This window comes from Parasteatoda tepidariorum, chromosome 8, assembly GCF_043381705.1.
Source record: "Parasteatoda tepidariorum isolate YZ-2023 chromosome 8, CAS_Ptep_4.0, whole genome shotgun sequence".
Classification (NCBI taxonomy): domain Eukaryota; kingdom Metazoa; phylum Arthropoda; class Arachnida; order Araneae; family Theridiidae; genus Parasteatoda; species Parasteatoda tepidariorum.
In genome coordinates this window covers 83468270-83484673 of record NC_092211.1, presented here as the reverse complement: position 1 = coordinate 83484673, position 16404 = coordinate 83468270, and the positions used below count along the sequence as shown (strand labels likewise).

General features: G+C 29.7%; 2 protein-coding genes across 2 annotated transcripts in view; both read left to right on the top strand.

Annotated features, from left to right (window-relative positions):
* The window catches only part of LOC107442058 (cytochrome P450 3A21), a 67939-nt gene extending 66491 nt beyond the window's left edge, over positions 1–1448 (top strand). Inside the window, 1 exon segment of the mRNA XM_071184308.1 lies at positions 1174–1448. Coding sequence (XP_071040409.1) covers positions 1174–1269 — 96 coding nt within the window. The 3' untranslated portion in view covers positions 1270–1448.
* Positions 1449–7735: 6287 nt separating this feature from the next.
* LOC139426335 (ATPase inhibitor mai-2, mitochondrial-like) lies at positions 7736–14970 on the top strand. The gene is made up of 5 exons (XM_071184677.1): positions 7736–7853; positions 8212–8272; positions 9545–9570; positions 10979–11042; positions 14742–14970. Exons 1-5 carry the CDS (start codon positions 7816–7818, stop codon positions 14901–14903), a joined length of 351 nt encoding a protein of 116 aa, XP_071040778.1. The 5' UTR covers positions 7736–7815; the 3' UTR covers positions 14904–14970.
* The last annotated feature ends 1434 nt before the right edge of the window (positions 14971–16404 follow it).

Genomic DNA, 16404 nt, shown 5'->3' with positions numbered 1-16404 from the left:
GCGGACAACATCCAACAGCACATTGAAATCAGCCAAGATTTTGATTTTGACATTAAACATAGCTTCTTCATTAAACATAGCACTCTTCATTTAGCTCAGCTATAATGTGTTTTTTCTTGGACAAAGTCATTATTTGTTCTCTAAAACACTGGTCGACAATAACAAAATCAATACAAATTCAAAATAAATATTTGTTTACGTTATTAACGCATGCGCAATGAGAGATAATGTCTGCGTTTGACCGACTGTTCACGCTGAGCTAACAAAAAAGTATTTTTTTGGAGTCAGCTCTACGCCAACTTTCCGCTGACACCCAGATAAGGCGCTAGTTCTAAGAAACCAGGCCTTAAGCTAACAAACCAGTATTTTGTTTGCGTCAACGGGACGTTGACGTCCCGCTGACGTCCAGATAAGGCGCTTGTCCTAAGAAACCAGACCTTTAGACTTGAAAATAGGAAAAAGGATGGAATACAACTTAGCAGCATCGAATTCACAAAACCAATATCTATCTGAGAGCTGCCCTGAATGAAAGAAAAAAAGTTCTTTGTCTATACATTTGCAGGGTGTTCCGAAATTACCACCCTAACTATGTATCGTTATAATCCTAGTCAAAAACGAAATAAAAAAATATACGCATTACAGGCTGCGAATTAATTTCTTTTAAACGGGGAAAAGCATAAAGCGTTATCAAAATGCTACGAACCAATATTGAAAAAGATGGAATAAAAAAAAGGGCTGTTAGATTGGCGGAAGAAAGTTACAAATTTCTTTAAAAAACCAAATCGTTTTTGTTTTGTTTCATTCCGCCTTCCTAAATGAATCCTCATAGTTCAAAATAATTTTCTTCTCACATTAATATTAATTTGCGACTCCTAAGATATATATTTTTCTGATCATAAATTATTGTTAGCAGAAACTGATATATTAAAAAAAGTGGCAAATTACACATTGGATTCATGCTACTGTTGAAGAAAGCATACATTTTTAGAAAACGGCGTTTCAATCGAAATAGTATATTATTAAACACAGAAATTTCATGTTGTATTAAGAATTTGTAGTTGCTTCTCTTTTATAGAAAATAATTTTATATTATTACTTATTAGATTAGGTTTTTATTTATGAAATAACTTTCTTCCATGTATGTGGGATTTATTCAAATCATTCATTTTTCAGGTACCGTTACAGTTTAGAAACTCGTTTGGTCTTCTGTCACCAAAACCAATTGAATTAATTATGGAACCTCGAACAAATTGCCCTCTGAAGTCTTGAGATACAACAACGACTATTCATCTGCAACATTATTTGACATAAAGAGGACTTTTGTAAAATTTTGGCACATATTTATAGATTTACGAAAACTATTTTAGAGATATATTGAACTATTTTAGAATTGTTTAAAAATATCAGAGAGTTTATTTTGTTTGATAATTAAAAATTATTAGAATTACTATGATAGTAGTAATGTTGCTTACACTATAACATTATACACACTATTCTACAACACAAGGCATTTGAAAATTTTTCTCTGCTTCAATTTTATGATATCCAATTAGGTTTGGCACAATTTTGTTTGAAACAGCCTTTTAAAAATTCAATTTCATTTTTGTTAAGCAGGGGTCCTAAAACTATAAATATAAGGTAAAATTAAAAAATTTGTGAAATAATATTTGAAAATAAGGGTAATTTTGAGCATTAAACCTACGTTTTTTACACGAGTCTAACAGCTCTTCGAAACTGAATATGGAAATATTTTTTTACTAGGTCAGTAATATGGTTACCTGCGATTTTAACTAAAATCTTATATACAATGTCATCAAAATCAAATATACAATGAAAAAAAGCAATAGATATATCGTTCGATATTGATTTATATTAAAGAAAAAATATATATATTTTGCAGAAAGCATTATAAAATTAATTAATTTACACTTTTCAAAACTCTAACATTATAAGAAATTTCACATTAACATTATTAAAAAAATTCACAGAATTATATAATGAAAAATTAAAACGTGTGTTCACAAAAAGAGATTTTCGCCAAATCAACATATTTGCCTGAAATTTAAAGTATGTAATAGCTATTCTGTTTCGTATGTTAGCATTCAAAAATATATATATAATTTCGATTCTAAAGAAAGTTATAGTTTTGATCGCGATCGCAGCCCTCAAGTACGCCCTGTAGCGGATAGGTTATTTTCAGGCTTTTATTTATTAAATTTTCATTTAGTTCTATCAGAATCATTAGAAGAGTAGGATGCCATTTTTCAGCAGCAAGTAAAAAGCAAAATTTCTTTAAGGGAAAGGCTGAAAAAACTTGAAAAAACAATCCAGAACATTGGTAAATCTTTCTGAAACAGAGCACGCTCAACATTTGAAGAACAATTTCTCAATATCAACAACAACAATATCACCAACATAACTTCCGATTTCGTGATCGCATGCTGTTACGTATGTGTGTATTACGGTAAAATAATTTTTTTTGTTGTCTTCAATTCATTGCAAATTGAAGTGAAGTCAACATTGCTTACTTCATTCCGATGAATAAATCTGATTTCAAAACGTGCAGCACTGTAATAGTTATAGCATGTTCTCCTTTTTTATAGAATATCATATATTTCTGTACCTATATAATTCGAAAAACAACAATAAAGAATCATTCGAATTACTTGAGAAATAGTATCATTTGTGTTGATTATTAATAAATTTTTATCGTTTTCTTGGTAAGTATTTTTTAATTTTGAATGATAAATTTCAACTAGAATTCAGCTCAGCATAAAATTCATTCTGTTTTTAAGTTACATATTGAAATTCATATCGAGATCTTGTAATTATAAAATTTTATTGTATGGTATGTCATCTTAAGGTAATGAAGGGATGATTTATGTATATATTATTTCAGAATAAAGCTTTCAAACGAAGAACAATCATTTTGGAATTCTCCGGATTTATAAATCAGGTAAAAGTTATGAATTTTATAATAAAAAATTTACTTGTAAATAATCTTTTTTCTAATTTGATGATATTTCTCAATAGAATGGTTTTCTACGTCCGATTAAGAATTAAAGAAAATCTGAAAGTTTTTTTATTATAATTTGAGTAATTTTTAGAATGGTTTTTTAGTTTATAAATAGTGATTTTTATTGAGACTTAAAATTTTTTGATAACAATTGTTGCAAAAAAACGTTTTTCGCAAAATTAAATTTCATAAAATTATAGACTTATGTATACTTTTAGCATATTTTAACGTTTGAAGTAATATAATTCATAAAACTATGGAATGTAAAGTTTAAATGGGCCTTTCATGTTATATCATTAAATTTAGTAAAATTATTTCGCTGGCATTAGGTTTTAACTCGAATAAGAAGATACATATTTTTTGTTCTGCCTATTTACAATTATTTTTCCGTGTTTCGGATGTTCCTTGTCTAAAAAATTTTATTTTCGCTTGCATAAGAAAGAATATCAAACATTTTTCTTTTTCAAAATTAATAAGCCACAATAAAAAAGGAACATTACAATCACACACGCTACTTTAAAGACGTCTCCAGAGTAACTGAATGACTGTTCATATAGAAATCGCAGGTATCCTCTCATGCAACAACGCCCTATAATTCGTTGCTATCTCGAAATGTGATGAATGTTCAATTTAATAGCGTAAAATAGTCGTCTGCTCATTGGTGTGGTTTTGAAAAACAATTTTCATGTTAAATAAAATGCATAATTTCAGTGCATAATTTTGTACTTAGTGTTTCTATGGGCGTCAGTTTTCAAAAGTTTTGGGAGTTATGGCAAAAATCAGACCATCAAGCTCTTCCTGCATCACTGACATAAATATCCAAATATTTGGCATTTATTTCTTCCTATTGAGTCACAAAATCTGTATTCTTTAGGTATAATGTTTTCTTAAGCACACAAATGATTATTTTTCTAATCAAGATAATCGTCCATTTCGTGTAATTAATATATAAATAAAATGTTCTGACATAAAGCTGCAATAATTGTATATTTTTAAAATAAAATATTCTGTGTTTTCATGGAAAACATTGACGTTGAAGAAAAAACAATGATGAATAAGAGACAATTACGGGGGCCTTGCGAGCAGGCAGTGGAGCCTGCTTACTTATTTACTTATCCTCTACGTGCCTTTGGGTACTTAAGGCCTCTAGCATATCCCTCCAACGCCTCCTGCCTCTAGCAATAGATCTTGCTTCCTCCCAGCCAGATATTCTACATTCTTTTAATTCGCCCAAAAACATGCGCTGGATGGTAAGTCTGGGTCTTCCTCTTGTTCTTTTACCATCAGCGGCCCATGTGAGCACAACAGATGTAATTTTTTCTTTGGGCATTCTAAAGATATGTCCGAGCCAGCTCCATCTTCGTTTTTTAATTTCATCTTCTATTGTTTTTATTTTAGCTTTCTTTATTAGATTTTGACTTGATACTTTGTAAGACCAGAAAATTTTAAAAATAATTCTTAAACATTTGTTTTGAAAGGTTTCTAATTTTTGTATTTCAATCTTAGTTTGTTTCCAGGTTTCTGCGCCATATAATAGTACTGCTCTAACAATAGCTTTGTGAACAACTATTTTTGTCTTTATTTCAATATTTGAATATCTCCAAAATTTATGTAATCCCTTAAAACATGTTCTTGCTTTGATTATTCTCTGTCTAATATCTTCACTACTTCCTCCTTTTTTTTTTATCTACAATAGAACCTAAATAGCTGAATGACTCTATGTCATCTATTTCGTGATTTTCGATATTAATTTTGTCATTTTTCCTTTGATTTATTCTCATTACTTTAGTTTTCTTCTTGTTTGTGAATAGTGGAGCCTGCTACCTCCTATTAATATATAAATGTGTACTCAACTTATTCCCTACCGTGTTTCATGTACTACACGGTAGGGGGCAGTATTTGTAGAGGTTGTTTCAACTTTCTGTAGAAGATTCATCTGAAAGAATTTCTGCTGGTGTAAACTAAATTGCGTAAATCGATATCTCAACAGTCAGGTAATTGCGTATCATTACAGGATAATTTCCCAAAGTACTTTTTTTCATATCTTCATCTGGTATTTTAAAATATGAAGAATGCTTTTTTTTCGTGAAAATATGACACAAAAGTTATACTCAGAATAACTGAGTATTCCAAGTTTATACAAACAAACAACAAAAAAAGAAATAGTCACGTGAAGGCTATGAAGTCAGAAGAGGACCTCAAGTCTTCCGGTAGGGTTTGCTTATTTTTTGAGGATAGATGGTGAATATTTTACCATTCAAAGTTTTTTTTTATTATTATTACGTTAAATAAAGAAATGGAAACATTTATAAATACATTTTTTAAAAACAATAATTATGTATAATTTTTTACTAATCTAAATAGTTTTACAGATATAAAGAAATACTTATAAAGCCTACTTGTTATTTCATATTTCAAAATATGTATTCAAATTTTCAACAGACCTATTCGCGATCGCAACGCTCGAGTACGCCCTCTAGCGGGAGCCTGAAAATATCGGGCATTAGTTCCCTCATAACCTTTGGCAATGACGGAAGCCATTTTCTTAGCAGCAAATAAGAAGCAAAATTTCCATAAGGAAAAGGTAGAAGAACTTGAAAAAACTTACCAGAACATGCGAAACATTGGCGAAAAACACGCCAAGCATTTGAAGAACAATTTCTCAATAATTTTTACTATTCTATTACCAGCAACATAACTTACAATTTCATGATCACTTGCTGTTACAGATATTATGTGTGCATTATGTGTATATTATGTGTGTATTACGGTAAAATAATTTTTTCTGTCTTCAATTCATTACAAATTAAAGTGAAGTCAACATTGCTGCCGTCATTCCAATGAATAAAGTGAATTCAGAACGTACAGAACTGTAATAGTTATAGAATAGTATATATTTCTGTATCTATATAATTCGGAAAACAACAATAAAGAATCATCTGAACTACTTGAAATAGTTTCATTTGTGCTGATTATTAGTAAATTTTTATCGTTTTCTTGGTAAGTATTCTTTTGTTTTGAAAGAATAATTTCAACTAGAATTCAGCTATTCTGTTTTTAAGCTACATTTTCAAATTCATATCGAGATCTTAAAATTATAAAATTTTGATGTATGGTAAGTTATCTAAAAGTAATGAAGGGATAATCTATGCATATATTATTTAAAATAAAATTTATGCATATATGCATACATTTTATTTATTACTATGCATATATTATTTGGAATTCTGCGGATTTATAGAACAGGTGAGTGTTATGATTTTTATAATAAAAAAAAACGCTTGTAAATATTTTTTTTAATTTGATGATAGTTCTCTACAGAATGTTTTTTTTATGTCTGATTAAGAACTATAAGAATTAAGAAAAAGAAACAATATGAAAGTTTTCATTTCAATATGAAGAATCTTTAAAATCGTTTTTTATCCTAATAATTCTTTATTTTACGTTTTTTAGTTTATAATTTTTTAATAAAAAGAGTTGCCAAAGTACCTTTTTTGAAAAATTAAATGGTATAACATTATGTGTTTATGTATACTTCGCGTATATTTTAATGTTTGGAGTAATATGATTCAGAAAAGTATGGAATAAAAATTCGGTACTTACGTATTAACGCCACCGGTTTTTAAGTGCCGCCAATCTACATTTAAAATTTTTGCGACAAATCATAAAATAAAACACTTTATTTAGAATCAAAGTAGTCAATCGGATTTCGGTGGGAAATGGGTCGATATAGATTTCAGCATAGATTCAAAGCAATCATATCGCCATATGAACTCTGAAATAAGATTCCAAATGAAATAGCATTTTCAAAACGTACGTTAACCAAGATAAAGTTTCATGTCATGGGAATTGGTACATTTTCTTTTTTTCAATAAAATAATACGCTCCTGAAAAAATAAAATTGCATCTTGTTTTGTTATTAGCAAATCCCAAAGACGCATTTTCGTTGCACTAAAAAATGGCGTCAAAAAAGAATTGTTTTTTGTTTTGTTTTGTTTTGAAAGCATTCTTTATTTTACGTTTTTTAGTTTCTAAATAATGATTTTTATTGAAACTTTAAATTTTTTGATATAAATTGTTGTCAAAAAAATTATATAAAATGCTTTATTTCCTACTTTTTGTTCATTTTAATGTTTGAAGTAATATGATTCTTAAAACTATGGAATATAAAGTTTAAATAGGCCTTTCATGTTAGATCATTAAATTTAGTAAAACTATTTATCAGGCATTAGGTTTTAACTCCAAAAAGAATATTCATATTTTCTTCTGTTTATTCACTAATATTTTTCCGATGTGTTTTGGATGTTTCTTCTCTAAAAAAAGAGGTACCATTTTGTTTTCTTTTGCATAAGAAAGAATATCAAACATTTTTCTTTTTTAAATTTAATAAGCCACAATAAAGAAGGAGCGTTACAATGCTACACACTAAAGACGTCTCTAGAGTAAATGAATGACTGTTCATATAGAAATCGCAGGTATTCGTCTCATACAACAACGCCTCCTATATTTAGTAGAGATAGCGAATTGAGCTGTTGGGTTAATATTTTTTCAGATTGCTGCTAGCTTTAAATATTAGATAAAAAATTATTAAGTTTTTTGCACTCATTTTGTCTTTGATAGTAGCACGTTGTTTATCTTTGATATAAAGTATATTTTCAAGAGTATTGAACTATCATAAGCATGACTGATAACTTTATTAATTATAAAAACAAAGAAGTAAGTACATATACAAACTAGAGTTTAAATTTTTAAACACAATTTTAGTTTTAGTGCTGAGTTTTTGGAACTTATAAAATAAAATGCTTCGAACAATCCGTCTTAGATATGCAATATCGAAGTAAGATTTTCTTTTACTTAAATATATGTATATAACTATGTCGCGTTGCAGCAATGAGAGGACGGGAAAAAATACCACTTATATATATATATATATATATATATAAACAGGAAAATTTTGGAAAATTTTTATACATGTAAGCATGGAGTAGTTCATGCTTCAAGTAAGCATGGAGTAGTTCATGTAGACTCAAGTTTTATAACTATTGTATTCTTTCTAATAGTAGAAAAAAATACTGTTACTTGCGTGGATGTTTTCATATTCCAGCATTCATCAAGTGTTGTTACTAGACATATAATTCTAAGAAATCTATATTTTATTAGTTAATAACGTGCATTATTATTTGATATTTCAATAGATTTGGTAGATCAGAAGTGACGGATGCTACTAATGGTGGATGGGGAAGCGGAACTGGAAGGGTAATATTTGTTTTTGTTCTTGAAGCAGAAAAAAAGAGTAAATGTACTTAGAATGTACTTAGTTTTAAGTTTAAACATCGTGCCAGCCCTGTTTCAAATCATCATGGTGTTCATTCATCAAAATCACGATACATAATGTTTAGAGCTTGTTGTGTGAAATGAGAAAAAAAATTCCCAAATCAGTACTGTCTGTAACGTTCATAAGCTGTTTATCAACGATAATAAATAGATAATATAAAATAAAACCATTTGTAGCAATCTAAGCAAAGTTTTAAAATTCTATGCTTATAATTTACACAAAATAAATATTAAAATTTAATGATATTTTTCATCATAAATATCATTCGACATCAAAATATATATTTGTCATATTTATTTATTTATTTACTTACTTAGTGCTCCAAGTGTATTAGTCAGATTGAATAACAAATTTATAGTTAGTTCGGTTAAGATATAGATAATTAAAAAAAGCAATAAAAAATTTGATAAAGCAGAACGAATCGGGGTAATATGGAATACTGCAAGAATTATGGAACACTTGAATATGTTGATAATTAATGGTTAATGAAACTGTCTAATTCGGCATTTAGGAAACGGTAGTAAGCAGGGGCAGATAAATATACAGACCCTGTTGGTAAGGGCAGAAGTATTCTATATGATAGCCGTTTATAAAAATTTTGAAAATTTAATTTCAAAATATTGCCTTAGTTATACCAGGGCTGTCCAACTGGCTGCCCCCCGACACATATTGTGCGGCCCGTCAACTTATTCAGGCTGATCGGTCTCTGTATTTCCATTAAAAGGTAAGCAAATTGTTTTATAATCCTTCTGTTCCATTGTTTTATAATTCATGAATTCAACTATTAATTGTTATTGTATAAAAGGTTATCGTTCAGCTTTTTCAAACTGCTGCCCGCCAGGTGATCAGTGACCGGAATTCTGGCCCGTGGGCTCTTTGCAGTTGGACAGCCCTGAGTTATGCGATACATATTATCAACAAATTAGGGGGAAACAAGATTATATAGCTTCAAAGGGAGTTTTATTAAATTAGTAGTTTTGGTAAGTGTTTCTTTTTTCTTTTTCCAATTGTTTTTTATAAATTATTTTATTATTCTTAGCAGGTTAATCGAAGCTTGCAGATCTATTTTATTTGGACATTATTATTTTTTAGAAGCATATTTGATATAAATTGACAAATCTTTGATAATTTATAATAATTTGTTAATTTAGAATAACTTTTTAATTTGTAATATATGTATGTTTTTATTGCAGGGTGGAGGCTCAGGTGGTTCAGTCAGGTTAGTAAATTTCTTGTTCTGCTTATACAGCTATTTCACTTTGATTATAAAATAAAAATTATTTTGCACTAACTTTTATGTAAAATAATTTACACAAAATATATTTCAAGAAGATTTAGCCTGTGCTGTTATTTATGGTATAATTAGTGTGATAAGTGATTAGAGACAATCGAGGGTATAAAGTTCTTGAAGGTAATATTAAGGTATATAATACTAAACGTTTACACTTTTTTAGCAATCACTTTACCGTGGGCAACCCCATATAGGTGGATTCAATGTCCTATCAACAAACAAGAACTATCTAAAGGTAAGTTACACCCATGCCCGGAGAGTAATTCGAACCCGGATACTTCCTGGTAAGAGGCGAACTCTTTGACCATTATACAGATGATTGGCCTATTTCGACACTTTAATTTCAATCGCCTCGTCTTCATTCTACTTCTGCCATTCTAGCTAACTCTCCCACATTGCACTATGATGAGGTTTCCTGTTGAGGAAACATTTTCATTATATATTTGAGGTTTGACGTTTCGTCACAAATCACGTGATTTCGAGGCGGAATGATTCTCGAAATTATTGAAATTCAGCACCAGGATTGCTGAATCATCAAAAGTGAGAGTTTGTTTCTGAGAGTGCAATTCAGGTGAAAAGTAGTTGTCACCATTTTTAAAGTTAATGTATACTACTATTTCTTACAATGTATTATCACTAATTAAAATTTCACACTTTCAATTGCAATTTTAAGAAATAATTTGATTTAATATAATATTTAGTTTGGTTGATCATGACTTAGGGATGATTTTGAGTTTTTTTCATGCAACTTATTTTTTATAGCAATTTTTTTAATAAAATAAAGGTCTAATTTAATTCTTTCGATTGCAATTTGTTTCAAATGATTTGATAAGATGTGGTTGATCTTTGCAAAAAATTATTGTCAAATGTGCCAGCATAAATTTTGGAAAATATTTTGTAAAACTGGTTGAGATTTTCATGTTTCTCTCAAAGTTGTGAAGCTGCTGTAGTTAGAAATTAACAAGTTTATTTACTTTATATTGTTTTTACTAAAATAATTTTTCTTTTTTTAAATTGTCTATTAAAGCATCAAAAAATTATTGGTAAATTAAAAAAAAAGCAGCCTATAAAAACAATAGCCATGATATGGTTTGTAAATGGCTAAAACATGAACAAAACTGCTTTAAAATGTGTTATCGATTTATTGCATTAGGTGTATGATTGAAAAATAACTGAATCAGTAAAACAAATAAATATACAAGCTTTAAACTTATCAAACTTCTCATATTAGATTTTGAAATCAAATGCAGAGATTAAAAACTTTCATAATTTGAACCAGAGATATAAGGAATCATCCCATTGAAACATGAGTAGTTATTAAACTGTTATATTTTAGAGATGCTGGTGGGAGTTTTGGAAAAATGCAAGTTGCAAGAGAAGAAGAGTATTTTCGAAAATTGGTAATTTCTTTTCAAAACATTTTTCTCTTTTTCTGTGCACATAAGATAGTTATAATTAAAGTTCTCTTATTTGGAAAAACTGAGTGCTCGTTGTGACTGACCTATGTCGACTAAACTTAGCTTAGAACCGCTAGAAAAAAGAATTCTTCAGAGATTTAAAAACAGGAAATACTATAAACATGACATCTTAGTTAAAAATTTTTTTATATACCTCTAAACGAAACAACAAAAAAAAACGAAAAAAATGAATTACGGTTAAAGAAATTTAACTGTAAACAAACAATCAAAACTGGGCAATAAGTATTGCAGGTATTACAGATATAAATAGATATTTTTGATGACTGTAATATAACTTCTGATAGAAATGAAAGTGGCATTTAGAAAAATTTGGAACAATCATTGTACAACTTGTCATCTAACTACACAACCATCATATATAGATAGAGATAATAATTGCAAAAATCCATAGTAAGAGCCGCAATGGCTCAGGGATTAGAGCGTTCGCCTTCCAATGAGGCGAACCGGGTTCGAATCCCAGTCGATACGAATTCTGCATTCGGCTTGCACCGACCACAGTGCTGATGCGAAATATCCTCAGCGTTAGACGGATCATGGATTAGAGTCCCCTTGCCGTTAGGGTAACCGTGGAAGGTTCTTGTGGTTTTCCTCTCCATGTAACGAAAATGCAGGTTAGCTCCATCAAAAGTCCTCCATGAAGGCAAATTTCTCTCAATACTCGATCCAGTAGTTCCCTTGTCTTCTGGATTGGGTTCAAAATTACAAGGCTGCTGAGTTGAACATTAGTAGTCGTAAACCCATAAAATTGGGTCGGCTGTTCAACGACGGTTATAAAATACACTAAAATAAAGAGCCATAGTAGAGCAGTGGTGGCTCAGATGATAGCGTGCTCTCTTCCCATTGAGTTCGATACCGCTCCTGACTCGCACGGACTACAGTGCTGACGTAAAAAATACTCAGTGGTAGACGGTTCATGGGATAGAGTTCCTTTGCCGTGAGGGTAACCGTGGTGGTTTTCGTGGTTTTCCTCTCCATGTAGCCGCTAGTTCCATCAAAAAGTCCTCCATGAAAACAAATTTCTCTGAATACTTTTAATTTGTCTTCTGGATCAGGTTCAAAATTACAAGGCTGCGGATTTGAACATGGCTACTTGTAAACTCTAAATTATGTTGGTTGTTCGACAACGGTTATAACAAAGCTTCTGTACTGTAAATTTGAAAATTAACACAGCCAGTTTATTTTTCTTCCTTCATTTTGAAACACTGATATTTTCATTGTGGCTTAAAATTTTAATGTCTGATTTCTATGTGCTTTATTTAAATATGCTTATTTAAATAATATATTTTACAGCTGATTTAAGGTTTAAAACTAAATTTATTTATGCTCATTAGCATATATGGCAGTACTTTTACTTTCGTTACTTGTACCGCCGGTACAAGTAAAAAGTACGTACTTTTACTTGTACTTCGTTACTTTTTAAGTTTAGTATTTTTACTTGTACTTTCGTTACTTTTTTAAGGAAAAAGTACAAGTATTTGTAACGGAAATGTCGAATGAAATCGTTACTTTTTTCTAAAACTCGGTAAGCTTTTTTTAAAAAAAAATTCAATTAAAAAAAATACTTATGTTTTTTTTTTTAATTTATAAAATTAATGTGCAATATACATGCATTCACGGCTAATTTCGTGTTTAAATACCTTCTGTTTCAACTTATACTGCACATTAAATTATTTTTTACTAGCTCAAAGATCACAAAGCTATCTGAAACCCCGTGTTTGCTTTGTTTACGTTTGTGTTTTTAAAACGTGTTTCTAAAAAGTAAAACAATTTTAAATCAATGGTAATTTAAATAAATAAAAATAATAAACTAAAAATTAAAATCAATAGATAAAATTTCTTTTTCGTGCAAATCCATAAAAAGTTTGATATTAAAATTATATTTGATTATAAAATTATATTATACGATTATATTATAAAATTATATTATAATATTCTTCCGAATTTAAAAATAAATTAATGTCCATAACTTTCAAAATTAAAAATAATTAAATAAATAACAACAATTTTGCAAAAACATTAAAGAACATAAGAATATTATTCAATAAAAGTTTAGGTTACTTTGAATTTTCGATTTCCTAGAAATGTACTTTTAAATCGTTACTTTTTTTGTTCAGTACTTGTACTTTTACTTCTACATTTTACTCGTTACTTTTTAAAATAAGAACTTTTTACTTTTTACTCGTTACTTATACTTGTACTTTTACTCGTTACTTTTTAAAAGTAACGTTGCCATGTATGCTCATTAGTCATATATTTACAGAAAAGTGACGATGAAACGTCACTCGTCTGTAAATGTCATCAACGTCATCAATGTCGGATGCCCTTTCTTACCCGTCCGTACTCAACTGTTGGAAGGGTGAAGACAAGAGTGATAATTCTAAATATGCTTTTACTCATCTTCATTTAATTTTCCCAAATAAACTGATATTGATATTTAATCTATTAGGCAGTTTCTTTTGATAAATGTGAAATACAAGACAGCCACCCAATCACAATTTGAAATATAAAGCGAGTGGTATTTTAGATTCCCGTTTAAATTTTTTTTGTCAAAATTATTCCAATACAATTATGTAATCAAGAGTTTTTGACAAGTAGTTAAATAGCAAACAGTTGCTTGTTTTTAGATTTCTGACAAGTATCTTTGTTTCTATGCTATTAACGCTAAATAATTCTTTTTAGCGTCATTCAAATCAGTTTTCATCAATTTAAGCGGTAATAAAATTAGATTTCGAAAAATTACCAACTTAAACTCACGAAACGCATCATTTTACTGCTTTAAAGTTCTGAAGAAAATTTTCTAAAACTTCAAATAATAGTCAATTTCTATTTCTCCTAACCTAATAAAGCGAATAGTAAAGTGTAATTTTCAACATTTTTTTAAAATGTTTTGTACCATCTAATAAAACTATATCATCAAAAGTTAAGTTCAAAAAATATCGAGAAAAAAATTAATGCAAAATCTAAGATGGTGAGGGTAGAGGCCTTTTCTAGAGAAGATTATTCTTAGCTTAGCAACTAAGCTGTATCTGTGGAATACATTCAAATGTATAGTATGTCTAAAGTAAGAACTCCCCTAGCCATTCGTCTGGATCTGTGGCGGTGACTATGGCAACGAGGTATAACTATTTCAAGTAGTGGTGTGGGGTCATTGTTTGGGACACGGTTTGGCACGGGTCGGCGATAGATAGGGAATCCTTTTCTTTCGTCTATTGTGTTAGCCCTAGAATGAAGAGAAGCTACCCTCCCTAAAATGCATTATTCTTATTTCCATAGCAGCAGACGGCCTCAGATTATGTGGCGGGGAAGATCTTACCGTAGACGAACTGTAGCCGAAGAATATTATATATTCTTTGCTGTAACTACCTCTTTCATACTAAACGCATATCAAAACCTTTGAATACCAACTACAGAAAATAGAATATATTCAAATTTTGAGTTACAATGAAAGATTTTTTTACGGAATGCAAGGAAATGCAATGAGATTGCATTCCTTGATGATGGATGGTGTGAATACTATTTTCAAGATTTATGATGCAATAAACCATAGATTACATTCATTGTGAATAGTTTTTAGTTAAATTTTAACTGTTTGTTATTCTAATATAATAATATATTGCACAGCAACATCAGCAAATTAAAGCTTTGAGACACCAACTTCAAAAAGAGATAGATCACCAAGAGTCAGAAATAAAGAGAAGAGAAGGAGATATCCGACATTATAAGGAGCAAATCGAGGACTTGGATCGAACCCAACACGAGCTAGATAACGGAAAGAGCAACTAAAATAACTCCAGATTTATTCAAATTCATTTCAATGACTCTATATAAAATTTATAAAATAGTTTTTTTTTTTTTTGGTCGAAGTGCAGCCTCTTTTCCTTCCTTACATCATACTAAATCATATGAAATCAAAAGAAAGCAATCTATATCACAGAAGGAAAATAAAATTTAATTATAAAAATTTTAGGCTACAGATGTGATTTTTAATGTACTTTTAACTTATGTTTCTAGCCAAATCTGAACTTTATTGTAACTGTGTGTATTGACTTGTTATTACCTAAATTTTATCTGATAGATAATCGTCAAGTATAAACTCTTAAAGTGTGAAACATTATCGGGAAATAACTTTCGTGTTTTCATTAACCAATATGAAAAACATTTAACGAATTTTTATGACTTCCAAAAATTAAATACTTGTTTAAAAAATAAAATTGGGAATTAAGTTTCACTGGTAACCAAGTAAAATATTGGGTTTAAATTTTACCCCAATGGAATCGGTAACTTAACCAGTGAAACTAAATTTATATTATGCAAATTGAAACCAAATTATGATACAAAACAAGTTAAGATTTTTCAATGGAATAATTTTTATTAATTTTGATGTCAGAATTCGTGAATTCGTTTATCTTAAGAAAAGGAAAAATGATTGGCCTGCAAGCGTAGAGTTGGTGTGTAAAGTGAGCAAGGGTACGGACCCATAAATTTTTTTTTTTGAAAAACCGTCTTATATTAAGTAGATATAAAGCTCCTCTCCTGTAAATTTGTTACAAGTAAAATTTAATTTACTTGACACGAAAAAAGACAAGATAATTTAAACGGGAATCAAGTACGATTTAGCTTCTTATTTCAGTTGCAAATATATATCAACGTAATCTCGAAATATTTATACTTTGCCTACCAAAACAATATTGTCAACAATTTTATAATTATTAAACTATGCATTGAACTTGAAGTTTAATCAGAGCTTGCAACCGAATTCGTAATTTATCTTCTGTTTCGGCAGCGTTCTATTTCAATCCTTTTTTCTTGTTGCGTCAAGTAGTGTGTATATTCCGAGTAAGAAGCAGCTAATTTTATGTGAAAGATTTTGAACAAAACAGTGTTGTGCAAATGTTTCCCCCAGATGGCATTTTTATATCTATTTGTCTATTTTTTGCATTGTTTTCAGGTAAATAATTTAAAAGTTTTGTAATTCCACTAGATGGCAGCACACGCTACAGCAACATCTCATTGCCTAATGACATCCCTTAAATCACGCAAATCAGTATATGAGTTTGGGACATTTCAGCATAGTAGGCAATCTAAGAATTTAAATTATTTTTATCTTTGCCTTCGGGAATAAGAAAGAAAACTCATCCCAGTGCTTCATTACGTGTTGTATTACTCCCTTACCCCTCGAGTCATAACTTGAGTAAGGTAATCGGCTGATAAGTTTCCGGTCTGCCATACAGATGGCGCCCTAAATGCAGAGTTAGTATTTTGTTTAGCAAATCCTAACCTTCAA